Source organism: Hyperolius riggenbachi, chromosome 3 (assembly GCF_040937935.1).
Source record: "Hyperolius riggenbachi isolate aHypRig1 chromosome 3, aHypRig1.pri, whole genome shotgun sequence".
In the NCBI taxonomy this organism is placed as follows: Eukaryota; Metazoa; Chordata; class Amphibia; order Anura; family Hyperoliidae; genus Hyperolius; species Hyperolius riggenbachi.
Genome location: NC_090648.1, coordinates 344,692,112 through 344,714,798, shown reverse-complemented (window position 1 = coordinate 344,714,798; position 22,687 = coordinate 344,692,112). Strand labels below are relative to the sequence as shown.

General features: G+C 41.7%; 1 protein-coding gene across 6 annotated transcripts in view; it reads right to left on the bottom strand.

Annotated features, from left to right (window-relative positions):
- Positions 1-22,687, bottom strand: part of BRD8 (bromodomain containing 8) — a 75,812-nt gene that overhangs the window by 43,650 nt on the left and 9,475 nt on the right. For 3 of the 6 annotated variants that reach the window (XM_068277001.1, XM_068277003.1, XM_068277002.1), the window contains exons 3-20: positions 19,512-19,581; positions 18,374-18,423; positions 13,401-13,523; positions 12,047-12,127; positions 11,901-11,965; positions 9,693-9,829; positions 9,406-9,612; positions 9,152-9,287; positions 8,719-8,895; positions 8,184-8,443; positions 6,603-6,995; positions 5,033-5,120; positions 4,864-4,904; positions 4,554-4,774; positions 4,245-4,337; positions 3,630-3,698; positions 1,989-2,166; positions 448-552 (exon numbers count right to left, since the gene is read on the bottom strand). In XM_068277001.1, coding sequence (XP_068133102.1) covers positions 448-552; positions 1,989-2,166; positions 3,630-3,698; positions 4,245-4,337; positions 4,554-4,774; positions 4,864-4,904; positions 5,033-5,120; positions 6,603-6,995; positions 8,184-8,443; positions 8,719-8,895; positions 9,152-9,287; positions 9,406-9,612; positions 9,693-9,829; positions 11,901-11,965; positions 12,047-12,127; positions 13,401-13,523; positions 18,374-18,423; positions 19,512-19,581 — 2,494 coding nt within the window. The remainder of the gene's footprint in view (positions 1-447; positions 553-1,988; positions 2,167-3,629; positions 3,699-4,244; positions 4,338-4,553; positions 4,775-4,863; positions 4,905-5,032; positions 5,121-6,602; positions 6,996-8,183; positions 8,444-8,718; positions 8,896-9,151; positions 9,288-9,405; positions 9,613-9,692; positions 9,830-11,900; positions 11,966-12,046; positions 12,128-13,400; positions 13,524-18,373; positions 18,424-19,511; positions 19,582-22,687) is intronic. The other 3 variants (XM_068277004.1, XM_068277005.1, XM_068277006.1) reach the window with 3 other exon arrangements.

Genomic DNA, 22,687 nt, shown 5'->3' with positions numbered 1-22,687 from the left:
CCAGAGGACAAGAATGCCCGTTCAACCAGGAGACTTTCACCTAAAACTATCATGGACCATCAATACTGGAGACCGTGTCTGTGGGTAGCTTTAGCTTTCCCTCTACCCAGCTTATCTCACAATCCAAGCCTATCTTTTCAAGTTCATTCTCCTCTCCATGTGCTTCCTTCAGAGGACATCCATCCTATCTGCTTCATGCATAACCACAACCTCCTACTAGTGAAACGAGGATCTGTAATGCAATAATGCATGTTGCTGCAGCACTGCAGCTTACATTCTGCTTACTCATTGCCATATCTATGGACAACTGTTTTCTATACCATAGCAACGTCCTACAAAATGCAGGCTTCAGTTTTTATCAGTTTGCTTCTCTGCATTATCTGCAGGCTGTGTATATAATTTTGCATGACATGTAAAAGCTTGGGCAGGGATAGTAACAGTGGGTACCTTTTCTGAGGCATCCTGCTTGCGTGTAGAATCTCGACCCCTCAGACTTTTAGCACTGATCCCGGATTCTGAGGTCTGCATAATTAGTTGTGTGGCCAAGAATTGCTGAAACACAGAATGAGAAAACATTTTGTAGGGAAAAGATTAAAAGCCCCCAGGTGGTCTTACTCAACTAAACAGAACAAGGCAAATTTTCAAAACAGCGTTATGTTTGGAATTGAACTCTTCAAACTGAAAAACCCTTTATCTGATTGCCTGCAGCAGTGCGCAGCTGTCCATACAGGCTTCAAATCTTTTCTTCCTCTAGGTTCCAGGTTACCAACCTGAGGTCTTATAAACAGCTCAGTAGCTACTTTCTGTGACTATGGCCTCAATTCGCTAAGCAGTTTAGACTAGTCTACAGATGGTTTTTAGTCTACTGATGGTTTGGTGTAATGTTTAGACCTGTTTTTACACCTGGTCTAACATTTAGCAATTACACAATTCACAAAGGCAAACAAGGAGTAACCACGCCCACTTTTTCTGACAGAGATTAGACCAGCTGATTTCTGTCGGTAAAGTAATTCTGGGAGGTATTTTAGATGTGAGAATGGAACCTTTTGAATTAATTATGCAGGAGTTTAATTGTATGCAGAGGAGAGCTCATCAAAGGAGAAGGATGTCGGTTATAGCTACTTGTTTGTGAATTGCATATTTTGATCATTTCCCCTGCTTTACCCACCTAATTACCAAATGGTTCAGACCAGGTCTAAAAACAGGTCTAAACCATTTGGTAATAGTGAATTCCCCTTTGATGCAACAGTCTAAACCATCAGTAGACTAGTCTAAACTGCTTAGTGAATTGAGGCCTATAAGCGCCACCTCCTCATACAAACACATGGCTTCTACAATAATGCAGAGATCTGTACATACATGACTGGCAATCTAGCAATGTCTGTGGCTTTTAGACCAGATGCCTTCTAATTTTTCTCTTATTGGACAAGTTAATTCTGTTACTTATCATGGCAGCAAGGGTCTCTTCCATTTCTTTTGTAAATAGAGCACCATTTTTTTTTTTGCTGCGACTATAAGATATATGGACTTATCCATGGAACTGCTATTAAAATTTGCCTTGTTCAGACACTCAAAAGATCTATCCAATTCAGCTATGCATTAATTGAGCATACTTTTATATGTACCTCTTAGAAGCACCTGCTCTGCACTACAGTTTAATACTGACAATCATATACCGTTAAATTCCATAAGAGGAGAGCACAGAGATGACTCCTCAATGTGCTGCTGCTCTCCACTATCCAAATTTGGTTCAACTAGTACATGTGCTTGTCTACAACTGTTGTAACTATTACATATATATCTTTTTACAGACATTTTACTTGTACTATATTTCATGGTCATCTATGCCTATCACATGCCTATTTACAAACTGCTAATGCTTGTGATAAAATAAACTTTGCTTTTCCACAACTTAAGACATAAATCAAACAAAAACTATGAAATGTCCAAATGACTACTATGTACATTTTAACAATGAAAAACTGTACCTGGATCTGTTCCAACACATCTCTCTGCATCTCCACAGCCATGTGATAGACATCATGATCAGAACTGTTATACATCACTGCATTCTGGAACATAAGCATGATGTCTCTTTGAAACTCAGCTGTGGTACGAATTAACCCTGTCTCGATGTTCTTCTTTATAGTAGATAGGTCCATGGGCCTTCAAGGAGAGAAACAGCATACATAGTGCATGTTTATCAGTACTGAATGTATAGCAATATTACACATCAGCGATAGTGCACAGAAGGAGGAACCTCCCTCCACTTGTGGCTCGATGTCTGTAATGCACTCAATCAAGCCCAATGAGTGGAAGGAGCTTGCATCCCTCAAGCTGCTCTACCATTCACAAACTTGTTTAGCATTCTGGTGCAGAGATGTGATTCTGCACTGCATGAGCCTCATGACAACTTTATAAAAAGCATGCAGACAATTTTTAACATTAAAAATGTGAACAGTTCATAATAATACCAACAATTTATAAAAGGGACTAAAAATGTACACAAGTTGAGTCTTTTTTAAAAGGTTCTTTGGTTATAAGCAAAAGTACAGCCAACAAAAGAATCTTTACCCACACATGCATGTACCATAAGTAAAGGTAGAAACATTGGTACATCTACCAGTACTAGGTGTTCAATAACCGATTCACATAAATTGCTAGTTAATCCAGAAATGTCCTGATACCCTATCCATAGTAGTAAAGTAAAGCTATGTACACACTAGATGAAACTTGTCCAAGGTGGTCGAAAATGACTGCATCTGCCGAGAATCACCTGTACAGCAGCCCTCGGCCAGCGATCAGTCAGGTGGATCGCTTTGGCCGAGAACATGGTTCTACCCACTAACCCGCTTCCCGCGAGACATCACTCCCAAGCCGCTTTGTTGGCTCTTCAGTCTCCACAGCAATAGAACATGTTGCAAGCCTACAGACTAGTGTATGTACAGCTTTGGCACTTCACTGTCACCTGAGTGATCCAATCCCTGCAAGGTGACATGCCTAGTACATGTGTCAAGACATAAGCAGTATTTTAACGTTGAGGTAGTTTTTACTATGTATTCTGTACTTTATTTGACCCCGTTTGGTTCCTTACAAGTTGACTTGACAACGATCTGATTCTGGATCAATATACACTTTTGCAGCATTAAATACTATTGTTGCAGTTTATTGGACTGCTTAGAATGTTAGTATTGCAGTGTGTTTTGCAGCTAGTTGTATTGTTGGGGTTTTTTATTGGAAAAAAAAAAAAAGTTGATCCGGTAAAAAGCCAAACAGAAAAAAACCTATGAAAACCACTTGATATCAACACACTAATATATAAAGTAAAACCTCTATTGAACATTACTATGGCTATTCAAGACTAGGGTTGATCAATGTGAAGTAATTCCAATTTCATGTAAAAGGTCATGCAGCATGAACTTGGACCAATAAAAATTGACAAGAATGGTCTAATTTCAAGATGCATATAATTTACAAGAAATATGAAATGCAAGGGAGAGACAATTTGCATCTCATTGATTATCCCTATTCACAACAAGCATGTAGTACAAAGTCATGAAGTACTATACACTAAATAAAGTCTCGATTTTATCTTTCTATATTAACGTCCTACTGGAAGCAGATATTACCTCTGTACAATACTGTGATAGCCAGGAGCAATGTCATCTGTAACAGGCTGCAGAAATACATTTGCATATCTAGAAAACAAAAAACGAACACATTGCCAGAAAGTCACCGTTTGAAGTGAATGCAAACAAACAACAACAAAAAAAAAAGCATGTTAAGTGTTCTTAAAGTATTAGTGTACTTATAAATGTGTTTAAAATAGGACCCCTGATCAAGCATGCAATAAATTTGCTTTTAATTTATTCTACTAAGATTCAGGCATGTCAACACCAGTATGTACAGTATAAATGGTTAAACTGTGCTTATAAAGATGATAATCGAGCTACTGAGTGTGCTGATCTGTGTTTGAAAAAAAAAATTCCTACTGAATCTACAGGTGAAAATGGTCTCTCTGCACTCATTATCATCCCCTCTACTGAAGTGCTGGTAACATTTTCAACCTGAGTATGGGATTATGGACTAGATACAATTTACTTTTGTAATACAGACAATACTGAATCTTTATGTAATGACTTTTAGCATTGATCTGCTGTAACATCTACTCCCCTCATCGTTCCCCAACACAAACCCATGAGAAAATAGTTATCAAATGAATAGGACTTCTAGCAATCACACACCTATGATTGGCTGCCGCTCGCCACACCAACATTATGGCCTTTTTCCAAATCTTCTGAGCCTGGATTGCTTCTTGATCTTCACTGCAGACAGAACTGGAAAAACAAACAAAGCAAATCAGTTTGTTTTAAATTGACGTTCTTAGTGTTGCTTAGTGCCCTGTAACACAGATTTAGTTCTGTACATCCTGCCCTGGTGCACAACAAAAAGTGAAGGAAAAAACTCCTAAACTACAGAGAGAAAAAGAACATCAATATTTTATTGGTTTAGCTTCAACTCCAAGTGAAAATATGGATGAGAAGTTTACTTACAACTGGGAAGATGCTGGACTGCTGGGAATAGAATCAGCAAGTGTATGAGACTGAAGCTGGGCATTGTGAATGCTGAATCCATCATCGCTCTCACTGATAGGTGGTTCATTGTCCATCTCTGACAGGTACTCTTCTCCAGCTTCCTCTTCCTTGGGCTCCTCTGGACTGCCAACCTCACTTGTAACATCATCTTCTTCCTCGTCCTCCTCTCCTTGTGAGTCCTTCAGGGTTTTAAAAAATACACATGTAAATGTAATCCAATCACAAGTCTCCCCAGACAAAAAAAAACAGGAGTACAGCATGAACATACCTTGGGAATACCACTAGTTAGAGGCTCGGATTTCACAGATTCTGGAAAGTGGAGCAAGAGAATTAAAATTACCAAAACAATTAGCTTCCCAATGTTCTACTAAATCCAGCTCTACACTATACCTAATTATTACTGAAACCTAATCAAATAAAAATGGTCAATAGCCCACCAGTCAGAACAGGTTTCTCCTCGGGTCCTGTTCCCTTTTCTTCTTCATTGGTAAAAGCATCACTCTGGGAATTTTCACACTGCGGTTCCTAAAGGTAAAGGGAATAGATACTATTGGTAGCACATTCACAGGTTTATCAGAACTGATCCATTTGAAATGAAGACTACATAGTGAAGAACAATATTACTAACACACCTGAATTACAGTTCCATAATCTGAAAGAATACCATCTTATCTCAATTTCTCAAAGTTTTGAATAGTGTGAGATAAAGACAGAACATCTGATTTTATTGCGGTCAGTGACTCCCTTGATTTTTCCTCACTGCCCTTCTATCAGTTGTCACCGTCACAGAAAGTAAAGTGACTTCCTTAATGTCACTGCAAAGCATGACAGTGATAAATCATTTCAGGTGGACTTCTGCTGACAAAAGTCTGCAGATTTTCACTCCATTGAGTGGGAATCTGCAGAAAATGGACAGAAACTGGAGAAATGTGACAAACTTTCCAGCTAAGATAAATTAGCTTTGCACTATAAAAATTGTACCTGAACTGGCATGTAGCATGTTGAGACCAACATGCATGTATATATAAAGTAGAATCCCTTAGAAAACTCAAAGGGGCCAGGAAAAATAGTTTACTATATCAGAAGTTTACTATATCAGTATTGGTCATATACTGTATATTTATATATTTACGCATTTGTTGAGACCAGGAGGACTGAGTTTACTATATACAGAGGTTTACTATAACGAGAGTCTACTGTAGTACCAATAGTACTTAGAATGTGCCCAGTTTCTATTCCCACACCCCACTTTAAGGGTTAATAAAAAGTGCTATATATCGGAGTCTCCTCTCAGTCAGCTTCATGTGCACATTTCCTGCATTGCTCAATCCTTGATAAAGAGGTACTTCTATACATTGAAATCTTGGTTAATCAATTGTGATTATTTGGATTGCCAACGTACTGACTGATTGCCGCTCTGACCAACATTTCTGGCAGTAGAGAAGAGATACGTTCACTAGGTTATACTGACTCTGTTTGAGAGGTTAATGAAGATTAAGAGCAGCAGCATATGCCTGTAAAAACCCTAATTCTTTTAACCCTTAAATGAAACCTGAGACATTTAAATTGCAGGCATACATGCCTGGGGTGTACTCCAGCCCCATGTACACCGGGCTCCATCGCCATTCTCTCGGGCCGCGCCATTGCTCCGCTGGCCAGCCGGGTAAATTCGCCAGTTGTCCAGGGTTGTGTTCCACAGAGCATGTGCGGCCACGCTGCGCGCCCATACCATACTATCGCGCTTCCATGGCTGGGAGCGTACTGCGCCGTACTGACTGCAGAATGCTCAAAGTAATAATTAAGATCGTATCTGCTGATAAATCATCAACTTATTTCCTCTTTGGATTCACTTTACGCTGCCCCTCCAATGCCAACTAACAAGGGACAGTAGGTTGCATAGAAAAGTTACCGGTTATTGCAGCTCTTATTTAGATTTAGAATACATTTATAAATGCATTTATGAACTCTATTTGGTTTTAGGTTTATCGTCCGTGCAAACGATCATACCTCTGTTTTAATTTGATGCTCTGCTTTCTCTTCTTTAATGTCCTCACTTGCAGTGGCAGCCGTTATCTCTTCTTCAGTAGGTTCCAGTTGAAATGCTGCATGGGGAGTGACTGGTGTTAGTTCGGCCTTAGCAGGCTCCACTTCAGGCTCAGGAGGTTCAGCTTTTGTTTCTGAAGTCATCTCCATGATATTCATGATTGAGTCTGGCTGAACACAGACTGGATCTTTGGGCACTGGGAGAAGAGACTGTGCAATAGTCTCTGGTTTGGGGGTATGGTCCTGAACAGGTTGATCCCAGGGCCCACCAAGAGCTTGGGGGTCATCGTTTTCCTCACAGAATGAAAGGGCTGCCTCCACAGCAGCTACATCTAGAACCTCCGGATGGTCATCCACCTATAAAAGAGTGATAAAGTGATTAGAATAGAACAGCAATAGTAAGTTTTCCAGAGGATTCAAACATTTCACTGTCTTGCATACAGTACCCTAATGGGAAAAACCCACAGAAAATTGCTTCTTTGGACACTCTTCCTTCTCTCTTCCAGTTTATAGAGAAACAAAGCTACAGTAATGGAATAAGCACTCCATCTTAAAGATGATAGGACTCAAACAAGGAAAGATTTCTCCTTCCTGGATCCACAATCTATAGCAAGTTGTGATGAGAAAAAAACAAAGTAAGCCAAATAATGGGGCAATGCAGAGGCTAACAAAAACATATTGATAGGTTAACTGGCTACCCCTCCAAGTAAGGGGACAGTGAACCTGACAAGGGCTTGTATAAGCATACACACGGCCACTCTCCCATCTGTGGAAGAGCGTGGCCGCACTGCACAGAACACCTCATGTCTGTGCAGTAGCAGTGCTAATTGGGCTTGGCTTTTTCCTCCAACAGATTCCGTGCTACTGGGCAGGATGCCTGGTGTCTGTGCAGTAGCACAGTGCTGAGTAGGCTTGGCTTTTTCATCCGAGCCTGAACTACTCCATGCATTCTGCGCCTATGCAGAGTGGCCGTGCTCGTTCATGGATGGGAGCGCAGCCGCAAACTTCCTCATGGTCCCAGCGTGGGATAGGTGGCCTCGAGGAGGACATGGGAAGCTTCTTTAGGACACAGAGGCGTCCCTTTACTGAGGTAAGTATCTGACTTTTAAGAGGAACTGACTCTTAAAAAGGTGCTAAAAGCAGGTATTGTGTATAGGCATTGGTCACAATTCAGTAACATTATGCTGCCGATTGGTGTTTAATTCTTAACAAATTTGGAACACCCGAATACTGCCAAACACCATACTTCAGTACTGAACAAGCGGACAGGGTCAGGAATGTCATGGGACTTTGATACTCCCGCCTTTTGAAGGAGGAAGCATCAGTGTCACGTGAACCGTGCCACTAAGCCCAAGCAGTGAATTCCCCCCACCTTGTCTGCTCGCTGGTACCAAAATGTGGTGTGCCGAATTCAAACAGCAACACTACTGGTGATATAAAGGCAAGTGAAAATGTATTGAAAACCATCAATCAGCTTTTTATCGCTGTCAGTGTACTGGAAGATTGGAAACACAAAAACCCGATTGGTACAAATATATAGTTTACCTTGTCCTCAATGATAGCAATTATGTCACCAACGGTTTCAAAATCTAACTCCTCTCCAGTGTAGGAGGCAGCGATGTCCATTTTGTCTGCCAGGTCCAAGTCCCCCTTGCTGTCTGAAGATTCATCCTTAGATGGGAGGCTTCCATCACTGCTTGCTAAGCATTCTTTGTTGATTGAATCTATGATCATGGAAATGTCATTGCTATCCATGGACACTGTGTGCTGGTCTGAAGCAGAGTCATTTTCCTCCTGCTGCGTCACTGTTACATCAAATAAGATTACACTATCAGATTCTGAAAAGGTTTTTTTTTTTACTCCAGAAATATATATATTAAAAAAACAAAAACAAACATAAGATCACAAATTCCTCTTACAAAAATTATACATTGCAGCCTAAAACTGTGCCCACTTTGATGTCCTTTCAAAGAAGAGAAATGCATTTAACTGACATATGGTAAAGGATAAGTATTCTATAGTTTCCTTTAGCTTAAAAGCAGATTTCAGGGCAAGCGGGAAGTCCAAGGCAAAAGGTTACCTGGGACGTCTGCAGTCATTGGCAGAGCCGACATCATAATAATGGTGGCCTGAGAGTCTATAGGGGTCAGCAAAGATTTAGACGGAGATTCACTTGCGGCAGCAGCTGAGAAGGAAGCAAGAGGTGCAGCGAAGTGTGCAGGGCCAGCTTCTAGAAGCCGGGAAAGAGTGGGAGCACCTAACAGAGCAACAACAGGAGGGAAAACAAAAAACAACCCAGGAGGCCAAAAGACAGTGAAAAGGAAAAAGGACCAAAAAAACAACGTGGGAAACATAAGAGGCCAGGACCAAGTAAAAGGAGAAAAAGAGACCAATAAGAAGAAAAACAAGTTGATAAAGATCTAAGATGTTTTATGAGACATATAAAAATAGATAACTCTATAAAAAGCACCCATGTTTCTACCATTTTCTAAATTTGCAGTTTCATAACCTACCTGATGCTGCTGGCGATGCAGGAATTGTGCCTGGAACAGGAAGCATCTCACCTCCATGCAGACCGGGGAGAACATCCATTAGGACACCAGAACCAGTAAGATGATTAGATGCTAAACTCAGTTCACCCTCATTGACCTGTAAAGAAAGAAAGTAATATGGCAAGAAACTTGACTACTTGCAAAAAACTTTCCTCCCTTGGGAAAACTATGGTAGTGTTGGGGCACCCTTTGAGGACCAGGGAGGGGTTCCATACCAGCCGGGGACTCGTGGGCAATAGATTGCCTTTCTTCAGGAGCTCCGATAACAGCGGGGATGGGGGTGGAGTTGCTTTCTGTCCCGTCTTTTTCTGGGGAGAGTCATCCATCACAGGGGTCAACGGGGACTCCAAGGGGACAGGAGGAGGGGTATCAGGAATGCCAATGAAGGAGACTGGGGTGCTTGGTAAAGACCCCACACTTACCTGTAAACAACAAAAAAGTGTGATCAATGAGTAGTAACTATGCACAAGTCAAAAGAGAGTGCAGTTTGCAGAGTTCTTACCCCCATGCTTCCCTCCTCTGTGCTAGTTGGTGTAAGCTCTCCTAAGCCAAATTCTCCACCAGGAGACGATGACCCAACAGAAGTCCGTCCTATTGTGGTTGAAGTTCTGCGAGGTATGTTCTTAGCTGCCTGACGAGCTGAAACAGCATCAACATTGATTTCTGTGTTAATACTCTTTAAGCTGTGAATTCTACATTTTACATAAAACCTCACATGGATGCATACAATGCTTTTTTTTCTCTGCACAAAGCAATCACTCTTAGTTTTTGGCCATAGTAGGAAATGTGTACAAGTTTTAACAGCCACCAAAGTTTGGTGCTTTGGGTCGTTTATTAATCCAATTGCTGTAGTACTTATTTTACTATATAATGTAGGGATAAGGCAAAGTGCAATTTATTATTTTGGACATAAGATACAGCTACTGAGCCCCACCCTTAAAGGACAACTGTAATGAGAGAGATATGGAGGCTGCCATATTTATTTCCTTATATGAAAACCTGTATATAAGAAAAACTGTATTGCAAAAAAGGGCCCCTGGGTGGTACCTACCTCTGAAGAGGGAAGCCTCTGGATCCGATTAAGGCTTCCCCCGCCCTCCTCCGTCCCAAGGTGGTCTCGCTGGGCCGATCCGAATGGCAGCCATATAAATATTCACCTTCCTGGCTCCAGTGCAGGCGCAGTAGCTGCTCTCGGCTCAGAATCAGGCAGAAATAGCTGATCCCAGTCGGATCTGCACTACTGCGCATGACGCAAGTTGTCTGAGCAGTAGTGTGGACCCGACTGGGATTGGCTATTTCCGCCTGATCTGAGCCAAGAGCCGCTACTGCGCCTGCACTGGAGCTGGGAAGGTAAATATTGCAGGCGCTGCTGCGCCTGCGCCACAGCCTGACTAATTGTCAGCTTTGGCTTCAGAGGGGCCCAGCGAGACCGCCGTGTGACACAGGAGGATGGGGGAAGCCTCAATCGGATCCAGAGGCTTCCCGCTCCCGAGGCAAGTACCCCCCAGGGGCCCTTTTATTCAATACAGAGTCTCTTTAAACGATAACAGTTGCCTGGCTTCCCTGCTGATCCTCTGTCTCTAGTGCTTTTAGCCATAGATCCTGAACAAGCATGCAGCAGATCAGGCTTTTGTGTTACTGCTATTATTGTCAGAATTGACATTATTAGCCGTATGCTTGTTTCTGGTGAAGTTCAGACACTACTGCAATCAAATGGCATTGTTTAAAATAAATATGGCATCCTTGATATTCTTCTCACTTCAGGTGTCCCTTAAGGCTTGTCCACACTAAGGGATTGATTCATTAAGCTGTGCTAAATGTGAGAAGCGCGGGTTGTGCACGCGGTAGTGCAGCACATCTTTTGCTGGTAACTTACATGCGCTCCTTGCTAATAACAGCCACTCCACTCATCCCACCTTGAGCCCCATCAGGTCCAGTGGCTTTGTAGGAGGTGATACCTGTGCTTTGATTGGCCCAATAGGCTGCCTGTCAAGTGATAAGTGGAGCGGCCATTATTAGCAAGGAGTGCACGCAAGTTACCAGCACACACTACGCTGCACAACTCGCGCTCCTCACATTAAGCACTTTAGCAGCGCAGCTTAATGAATCATGTGCTGTGGTTCTGATGCACTTCACAAGTAGTGTGATCTGCATGGCAACATGAAAGCCCACAATCTGTTGTGCATGGTTCATGTCAGCAAACAGCTTGGATCCACGTTATGAACAGAGCTATACTCCGTTCTTTGAAATAATCTACCAGTTAAGGGCACCACCTCTGGTGTAGGAGACCAGAGTTGGAATACTGACGGGGCTCAGTAACTAAAAATCAAGAAATCCTTTGAGAAGGCTTAATGCTCCAGGGGAGCCTACTTAGTACACCCTAAATGACTGAAGCCCTAAACTGCTTTGAGTCTAACAGGAGGAATGCACTATACAAATGTTAGCATTTTATGTATATTTTAGCATTTCAAATACCATACAAGAGGCACAGACAATGTTAAGATCTTTCACCCTCCCAGAGGAAAGAGATAATAAAAAAAACAGATCACAGCACCAATATCAGGAAGTTGGAGAGCTGCTGACTGGTCCTTACTATGTCTCAAACGTGGCCCCTCTAGACTAAGACCAGAACCACCATGACCCAGAATATCCAATACCAGCTGATTTAGTATACTTGTATAATAAGTTCACTTATTCTTTAAATGTTTACCTTGATAAGCAGCATCGGTAGCCTTTCTCTTCAGCTCAGCTTCTTCTTCCTCTTGCTTCTTTTTCCTGTAAGACAAAATAGAAAGATTGAACTGTGGTGACTGCACTACTCTTAAGTAGTGGAGAAGTATATGAATGAGAACTTACGCCACAATGTCATTCCACAGTTCTTCTAGTTTGCTGTCCATATGGCCGCTCTGAATCAGTTCTGCCTCCTTTTTTAATTTCCTGAGAAAAGACAATCAACAAGGGCAGAAGACCTTAAACCTTAGCTTCTTACTATTGAGTTATATAATACAAACATTGCCTCTACTGCCATAAAGGGATCATCACAAATTATTAACAGTAACGTTAAATAATAAAACGGGTAGGAACAAAAGTTCTCCTCAAACAAGCTTTCAATCTAACACGGTGTGTGTGTAAGCTTATGAGGGGACTGGTCTAAAACTAGAAACTGTGTAGCTGTGTAGTGGTTAACCTATTTTGGTTCCTGGACGTAGAAAATACATCCAGGAACCATGCGCGCTACCGGGCGATCGCGCGTGTGCACGCGCACTCCCTGCCGCGGATTCGGTAGCCAGGGAATCAATGTATCGGGCTATGGTGCCCGATCACTGATTCCTCTCCCCCGCTGAAAAAGCGACAGCTTCTCTCGGAAGCTGCGCCTTTTCTGGCCATTCCCTCCCCGATGCGTCACTCTAAGCATGTGTTACGCTTAGAATGACGTCATGTAAACAAACTCATGGCCGCCATCTTGTGGCCAAAAAGTAATACTACAACTGAAAATAAAAATAAATTAAAATGAACACACATTTACATTATAAATCTATTGTTTACCTCCCACCCTCCAAAAACTACCAAAATAAAATGTTTACTATAAAAAAAAACAAAAACATTACAATAATAAAAAAAAAAACATGTAAATATTTACCTAAGGGTCTAAACTTTTTAAATATCAATGTAAAGATTAAATATTTCTATATTTTTTTTTATTTTAAACTTGTTAATAGTGATAGATGCAAAATGGAAAAAATGCACCTTTATTTCCAAATAAAATATTGTCGCCATACATTGTGATAGGGACATAATTTTAACGGTGTAATAACCGGGACATATGGGCAAATACAATACGTGAGTTTTAATTATGGAGGCATGTATTATTTTAAAACTATACTGGCTGAAAACTGAGAAATAATGAATTTTTCCATTTTTTTCTTATTCTTCCTGTTAAAATGCGTTTACAGTAAAGTGGCTCTTAGCAAAATGTACCACCCAAAGAAAGCCTAATTGGTGGCGGAAAAAACAAGATATAGATCAGTTCATTGTGATAAGTAGTGATAAAGTTATAGGCTAATGAATGGGAGGTGAACATTTCTCACGTGAAGACCACGGAACCTGAATGGGTTAAGGTATAACTGTAATTGTAAAGCATTCTTTACAAGACTGGGTTTTCATGTTTGCCTTTTGATGGGATTTAATAAAATATTTTCTCAAAAATTACCTGTATTTCTCCTGCGTTTCTTTGATCAATTTCTTCAGTTCTTCTATTCTTTCTGCTGTCAGTTTCCGTACAATGACATCTTCTACAGTTTCCACAACCTCTCCTCGTTCCCCTCGTTTCCGCCTGAAAGTTATGGATAAAAGTGTGGTAACAAAAAGGGCTGTGACAATGCACCCTGAAGCCAAATAGACAACACAATCTCCATACAGGTATATACAGGATACTTAAGTGAAAGCTTAGCTTTCCTGCTTCAGAAACGAATACAATACTCTATAAACTGGAGTCTCTTAAATTGTATCAGTAGCGTGTCACCACTACCGCCATCCAAGCGAAGCATTCCCTTTCCAAGCACGGCTGCAATAAACAAATGTATCTAAAGGCTAAAACATGTCGGCTAATGATGGCTGCCACTGCTAAGAACTGTATTCCTACAATGTAGGCCTCGGACCACTACCAGCACTTTTGTAAGCACATGCGATTTTAAAAGCTTATGTAAATACTATGGGTGATTAAAAAAAAATGCTATGACCGCTACCCAGAGGATGGAGTCAGCGTTGCAGTGCCGCCCGGTGGTGGAAGAGGGGTGATGGAAGAGAATCTCCCCTCATCCCGCTCCGACCACTGGGCAGCACTGCAACCCTGGCACCATCCTCTGGGTTACAATTACGTCAGATCATGTGACTGGAAGCCAGGACAGGATTCTGCGGATGGAGGAAGAGGAGAAGCTGATCCAGCCACCCGGACAGGTAACTACGGTATATCGGCCCCCTGCTGCCTTATCCTCATGACTGCATTAGAGAGCCGGTTAAGCGGGTCAGATTGCGCGTCTCCAGAGGCTTGCAGGTAGCAGTTTCCTCAGAAAGAGGGTCGGGTCTAAAAAAAGTAGTCCCAGGCCTAGTTCTGCATGAGAATTCTACTGCATGAGAGTCCATTAAGCAACATGTGTCCAGAAAAAGTTAGGAATCTACAGCTATGAGGAGGGATAATAAGAATAGTCAGCAGTGAATTTCATTTGTTTGTTGGTGTGTACACTTTTGCACATTTTTATTTTATTTTTAGAGTATTCCTTTATAAATTATTTAGTCAGTGTTTGCCCATCACTGTGAGGGTGGAGTTACATACAGTATACATCAATATAAAGCTATAGGAAGAATTCCTGATACTGAAACCAGGATAATTAATGTAAAAGTGGGCATCGAGAAGAATTTACTGCATCCTACTAAATGTCACTATGGTGCCTCTAACTATCTAACGACCACGTCACGCCAATGGGCGCGACCACGGTGGCAGCCCCAAGGCCGCCTAACCCCAATTGGCGTCAAGCCTTGGGGCCGGCTACTGCAGGAGATCGCGTGCGCATCTCCGCTTGGGAGGCGGAGCTCCGCCCCACCTTCAGTCTCCGCCGCTCGCAGACTGTTAGACGGCGAAACTGACGTCTAATAACTGTGTACAGCGCTGCGGTGTGTGGGTGTGTGTGTGTGTGTGTGTAAGAGTGTGTGTGTGTGTGTGTGTGTGTGTAAGAGTGTGTGGGTGTGTGTAAGAGTGTGTGGGTGTGTGTAAGAGTGTGTGGGTGTGTGTAAGAGTGTGTGGGTGTGTGTAAAAGTGTGTGGGTGTCCAAAGTAATGTGCTGATAACGAGCAGGCTACAAGTGGCTGCCAGGCCTGCCCATGGGACTCCAAATGACGTATGACGCATGTGCCCACCTATGTTCAATTATAGCCGGATACAGAATATTTTAGTGGCCAAAAAACTGTTTTACTATAACAGAAGTTCTATTATATCATGGTTTACTATACCAGACGTTACTCCCATATACTTGGCCGGGACAGTTAGTTTACTACTATACCGGAATGTTAACTTTCCTAGAGTTATAGATTATACTGTACAATGCATAAGCATACTTTCTCTCCTTGTGACCAGATTCTGAAGTCAAGAACCTCAAACATCAATTTTAAAGCTTACAGAAAACAGAGCTGGAACACCTTTTGACTCAACATAGCCAAATATGCTTTTCCTTTATTGACTACATTTTTTTTTGTCACCTTCAATGTGGTAGTACCAACAGAGAAAAAGTCTACACATGGAGATGCTGGCACATGTCATTCTTGGCAAACCTGAAGTGAAAATAAACCTATGAGTTACGCAATTTCATCTGTAGATCTAATCCTAAATAGATCTTTTCTTGAGTCCCATATGATTATTTTGGGTTTCAGTTTGAAACCTGAGCGATGTTTAACATCACACTTACAATTCCTGCTGTTCATTCAGCTCCCACACATAGAAATTATGACATTTCAAACCACCAATCACTGTTCTGTTATGAGAGTTTGCACAGACCCACAAAAGTGTAAAGGTTTCTAATGAGTTATAAGGAGAGCTGCAGCTGTACTGCTCCACTACACAGATAAAGGACATTGTACGTATGGCGTTTTGTAGCAATCACAACAAAATACTCTGCTTTTCTTATGCTGAAGTGTGTTACTCTCAGGGACAGAAAACAGAGCTGAAAATGATATGCAAAGTCCAAAGTTAAAGAGTTCCCTGATGTGCTTCAGCCATTTTATATGCCTCACCTCTGTGGTGACCCGATCTCGTGATGTAGGGCAGACTTATGACACAGTTTTTTTTTAACAGGTAAATTTTTATTTGTTTTTCTTGTTAGCACAACAGTACAACATAACATTTGAATACAACTTGTCAAAAACATGACTTATAACAACTACTTATAGGTAGGTCAGTGCCCTTAGGGGGCACAAGAGGAAGAAAGAGGTGAAAAAGATGAGGAGAGAAAAGGTACAATCCTAAGCAGAATTTATTAACATTGTATTATTCGAGAGAAGAGAGAAGGAAGTAGAAAAAAATTTCAGTCCTTATCACGTCACATGTGCTTCTTGTATATTATTACTATAGATATTATTTTGAGTATCATTCTGACCTGGATAAAGAGAGTGTCAGGGTAGTTGAGCTGTTATACCTATATAATGGTTATAATTCTGTAAAATAGGAACACCACTTATTATACTTTATTCTGGGTGAGAGTATCTAAACATCTACCTGAAGATTTCGACAGTGCTTATCACACCATCTGGACCAGATATTATCAAATTTTTTAGAACAGTTTCTGCTTTTATATGTCAGTTTGCACAGAGGTAACATGTGGTTAACGGCAGAGATCCATTCAGTCTTGGAGGGTACCACTGGTTGGTTCCAATGTGTTAGGACTATTCTCCTAGCTACATGACATAACGTAAAGATCATGGCTTGCTTATATTTATTGTAGCTACTTTTAGCAAAAATCCCTAACATTGCCATTTTCACATCTAGATTAAATGGAAGGTCCAACACTCCCCCAATTGTTTTCTCCACCTGTTTCCAGAACCTTTCCAGTTTTGAGCATGTCCAGAACATATGTAGATAGGTTCCCACCTGTATCCCACATCTAGTACAAATATTAGAGTTAGCATTATTGATTTTGTGTAGTCTGTTTGGAGTGAAGTACACTCTATGAAGGTATTTTAAGTGCATTACCTTTCCCTGGATGAGATCAAGACCCCAACTCCCCTGCCCACCACTCCCTCCCATTCTTCATCCTCTATTTCCCCAATATCGTTTACCCACTGTGCACGAGTTTTGTCAGTATTATGACCCATTTGAGCCAGAAGATCTGCATATATAGCCGATAAGGGCATCTCCAAGTTTTCTTGTATGAGTAGAGACTCCAGTGAATCAGATTCCAGTTGTATACCCTCCCTACCAAACTGGGCTGTGTACGCGTGTGAGAGTTGAAGGTACCTAAAGTACTTAGGACACAGTTACACCCTTGTCTGGGGGTATCTGAATATGCAGATTTTGAACTTTGTGTAGAAGATTATAAATAGTTATACATTCTTCAAAACAAGAAAATATAAGTCTACCGTATGTACTATAATAGTAATGTTGTTATATCACTAAACACTTCTAGCTCAAAAACAAAACATGTTCTTGAAGGAATAAATATGAAACAGTTGGTGAATTCAAGCTTAGCATTAATTGGAGTCAAAACACATTTAAAGAGAATCTGTAACAAAATGTTCAGCCTCATTTCTTCTATCCTTTAAGTTCCTATACCTGTTCTAATGTGGTCTGTCTTACTGCAGCCTTTCCTAGATGCACAGTGGCTGTATTATTTCTGTTATATAATCTAATCTTCTTTCCTTTGTCAGATGTGTAGGGCTCAGGCACTCAGGCAGGAATATGCTGCTCTGCTTGTGATAGGGAGAAGCTATACACACCCTCTCCAGGCTCCGTACGAGTCACAAACTGAGCTCCTCTCATCCTATCACAAGCTGGTTAGCAGCCATGTCTTTTGTTTGTAAACACTGCCTAAAACCAGCAATTACAAGCCAGGATTGCAGCAGGGAGTGGCAGAACCAGCACAGATGAATAGAATGGTATGCTTTTTAATTGTCAGAATTTTAGAGTTGTCAGAATTTTAGAGTACAGATTCTCTTTAACAGAGCAACAATAACACTATAAAATTGTCAAATATAGCCCAAAAAATAATGCAAAGTCTCACATTCCACACTAGACGCATGAGCTGCGACCTTATAAGGGATCAGCAACACCGTATAAATGATCAAACAGAACACTCAAATGAGTATACAAGGCATAGTCATTTGGGCCTTGCGAAAGGAGGCTCAGTGGGGAAGAGGTTTTATATTACAAAAAACAAACAAATACAAAAAAACAAAAACTTTGGTAGAAGGATTTATTTTATGTGTTTCATATAACAAACTTAAATTGTGCCCATCAAAATACATCCCGTCAATTCTGATTGGCCCAGTCCCAGTTGCATGCAATTTGCATAAAACATGCATGCAAGCTGGAATTATTTCCATCACACTGATCATCTCTAGATTACAACAATAAAATAAACCCCTATTTCAAAACCAAGCAGTACATTTAATGCAGAACTTGATAATATATATACTCACTTTGGGGTTTCCGTAGTCTCTAGAAGTTCGGAATACTGAGAGGCGCAATGCTATAAAGTAAAATTAGCTGCTGTAAGTTTCCAAGAAAAACAAAACAAGTCAAAACTGCTCAAACTATAGTAATAAAAATATATATATATGCTACAAATACTAATAGAAAAAGCATCAGGAAAGGGGAAAAAAAAAAAAAAAAAAAAAAAGGGACCTGTGAAAACTGTGAAGTACAAACAAATAAAACCACCAATAGGATGCAAGTCAACCAGTATTCAGTCTGGCATGTAAGCAACTGACTGTTGGAAGTGGAAGGTTATCTAACAAATAAACGCTGCACAACTCCACTTAAAGGTGTACTGCCAGGAGGGGGGGGGGGGGGTCGGGGAGGGGAGAGAAAAAAAAAGTTGACTTACCTGGGGCTTCTAATGGTCCCCCTCAGACATCCTGTGCCTGCGCAGCCACTCACCGATGCCCCGGCCCGCCTCCAGTTCACTTCCTGTCCCTGCCTCTAGTTCACTTCTGGAATTTCTGACTTTAAAAAGTCTGAAAACCACTGCGCTTGCGCAGCCGCGCCCTCGCTCCCCCTGATGTCACCAGGAGTGTTTTGCGCAGTCCCAGCACGGTTTTCGCCTGTGCAGTACGCTCCTGGTGACGCCAGCAGGAGCTAGGACACCGCATGCAGGCGCAGTGGTTTTCAGAGTTTAAAGTCGGAAATTCCAGAAGTGAACCGGAGGAGGGCGCAGGAGCAACAGTGAGTGGCTGCGCGGGCACAGGACGTCTGCGGGAGACCATTAGAAGCCCCGGTTAAGTTCAACTCTGTTTCCCCCACAGTAGTCCCTTAATGTGAAAATGTTTATAAAATATTTTACTCAAAGCATATGTCCTTTCCTTGCAGTGCAATACTGGTGGCTAACAGTGTGAGTTTGTTTTTGTGTAGTAGCTCAGTACAGTCCTGTGGAATGCAGTTTGTGGGATGAATGATGAGATCTGGTAAAACGGAAAAATGCAGGGGGTTGTCTCCTTAGATATCTATTAATATTTGTGCTACCTGTTCTACATAACCATATAAGAACTACTATAACAGAGTAAAATAATACTTTTAATCTCTAGAATATCTAACCATTTTATTCATGTGCCTTCTTACCTTTTGTGAGAACCAATCAGGAGGCCTCCCAGGTTCAGCGAAAGGCTTGATAGCGCGGCTCACAGACACCCTGAAACACAAACACTGGTTTGGTCCTTACAACACTCTATAATAAACAGTTATTTTGAACATGGAAAATGCACAAAAGGACATGGCTATAGAGCTCTTTCAGACTTATATCTATGTTTATTCTGGTTTCTTTCACCTCCTGTCACAGAAACCCAGTAAGAGGAGCAAATCCTCCACAAAGGGAAAGGATATCTCACCTTTACCAGTTGTTATTGTTGCCCAACTGTAATATTTATCCAAAACTCAGTTTTGGTGACAACTATCAACTCTAGACCGGTCAGTGCTATCAGTCACAGTAAGGCCTAGTGCACACCGGAGCGTTTCCGCTGCGGTTTGCGATCTGCTTGCGGGTGCGGATCTGCTAGGGTAATGCATTTCAATGGGGTGGTGCACACCAGAGCGGGTGGCGTTTTGCAGAAACGCATACTCCCGGGCTGCAGCAGATTTTGGATTGCGGATGCGTTTCTGCCTCAATGTTAAGTATAGGAAAAACGCAAACCGCTCTGAAAAACGGCACTTCAGAGCGGTTTGCCAGGCGTTTTTTGTTACAGTAGCTGTTCAGTAACAGCTTTACTGTAACAATACATGAAATCTACTACACCAAAAACGCTACACAAAACCGCAAAACGCTAGCTGAAACGCTGCAGAAAAATAAGAAAAAGCGTTTCAAAATCTGCTAGCATTTTGCGGATCTGCTAGCGGTTTTTGGTGTGCACCAGGCCTATGGCCCCGTTTACATCTGAGCGGTTTCCGGCGCTAGTGCAATAATAACCTATGGGCCCGTATTCTCTCTTAGGCGATTTGCATTCATTGCCGCCGATTAACGCAAATCGCCAAATGCAAACTTGTATTCTGCACCATTTTCAGGCAATTTCCCGGCGATCGCGTTTAGTGCTATAGAAGCGCTAATCGCGATCGCGGAAAATCGCCCCAAGTGTGAATGGCGATTTTTCGCATTATTCACCAAAAGTTGGTTGCAAGTTAGTAGAAAATGACACTTTGTGAAAAAAAAAAAAAATAATAAAAATCAATTTCCGCTAACTTGTGACAAAAAATAAAATCTATGAACTCACCATACTCCTAACGGAATGCCTTGGGGAGTCTTCTTTCTAAAATGGGGTCACTTGTGGGGTTCCTATACTGTCCTGGCATTTTAGGGGCCCTAAACCGTGAGTAGTCTAGAAACCAAATGCCTCAAAATGACCTGTGAAATCCTAAAGGTACTCATAGGACGTTGGGCCCTTTAGCGCACCTAGGCTGCAAAAAAGTGTCACACATGTGGTATCGCCGTACTCAGTAGTATAATGTGTTTTGGGGTGTATTTGTACACATACCCATGCTGGGTGGGAGAAATATCTCTGTAAATGGACAACTGTGTGTAAAAAAATAAAAATAAAATAAAAAATCTCATTTACAGAGATATTTCTCCCACCCAGCATGGGTATGTGTAAAAAAAACACCCCAAAACACATACTAGTTCTCCTGAGTAAGGCAATACCACGTGTGACACTTTTTTGCAGCCTAGGTGCGCTAAGGGGCCCAAACTCCTATGAGCACCTTTAGGCTTTACAGGGGTGCTTACAATTTAGCACCCCCCAAAATGCCAGGACAGTAAACACACCACACAAATGACCCAATTTTGGAAAGTAGAAACCCCAAAGTATTCAGATAGGGGCATGGTGAGTCCGTGGCAGATTTCATTTTTTTTTTTGGTCACAAGTTAGCAGAAATGGAAACTTTTAAATTTTTTTTATTTATTTAATTTTGTCACAAAGTGTCATTTTCCGCTAACTTGTGACAAAAAACAAAATCTTCTATGAACTCACCATGCCTCTTAGTGAATACTTTGGGATGTCTTCTTTCCAAAATGGGGTCATTTGGGGGGTATTTATACTATCCTGGAATTTTAGCACCTCATGAAACATGACAGGTGCTCAGAAAAGTCAGAGATGCTTCAAAATGGGAAAATTCACTTTTTGCACCATAGCTTGTAAACGCTATAACTTTTACCCAAACCAATAAATATACACTTATTGGATTTTTTTCTTTTTTAAATTAAAGACATGTAGCACAATAAATTTGGACAAAAATGTATACAGAAATTTTACTTTATTTGAAAAATGTCAACACAGAAAGTTAAAAAAAATCATTTTTTTGACAAAATCCATGCCTTTTTTGATGAATATAATAAAAACTAAAAATCACAGCAGCAACCAAATAGCACCAAAAGAAAGCTGTATTAGTGACAGGAAAAGGAGGTAAAATTCATTTAGGTGGTAGGTTGTATGACCGAGCAATAAACCGTTAAAGCTGCAGTGGTCTGAATGGAAAAAAAAAAAAAAAGTGTCTGGTCCTTAACCACCCTGGCGTTCTGATAAGATCGCCAGGGAGGCTGCGGGAGGGTTTTTTTTAAATTAAAAAAAAACTATTTCATGCAGCCAACTGAAAGTTGGCTGCATGAAAGCCCACTAGAGGGCGCTCCGGAGGCGTTCTTCCGATCGCCTCCGGCGCCCAGAATAAACAAGGAAGGCCGCAATGAGCGGCCTTCCTTGTTTTGCTTACACCGTCGCCATAGCGACGAGCGGAGTGACGTCATGGACGTCAGCCGACGTCCTGACGTCAGACGCCTCCGATCCAGCCCTTAGCGCTGGCCGGAACTTTTTGTTCCGGCTGCGCAGGGCTCAGGCGGCTGGGGGGACCCTCTTTCGCCGCTGCTCGCGGCGAATCGCCGCAGAGCGGCGGCGATCGGGCAGCACACGCGGCTGGCAAAGTGCCGGCTGCGTGTGCTGCTCTTTATTTGGCGCAAATCGGCCCAGCAGGGCCTGAGCGGCAGCCTCCGGCGGTGATGGACGAGCTGAGCTCGTCCATACCGCCCAGGTGGTTAAAGGAGAACTTAAGCCTAAACAAACATGCTGTCATTAAGTTACATTAGTTATGTTAATTAGAATAGATAGGTAATATAATTTTTTACCCACTCTGTTTTAAAAGAACAGGCAAATGTTTGTGATTCATGTGGGCTGCCCTCTTTGTCATGGGGGCAGCCATCTTTTTGGTTGAAAGGAGGGGACAGGGAGCATAAGACACAGTTCCAACCAGGGCTGTGGAGT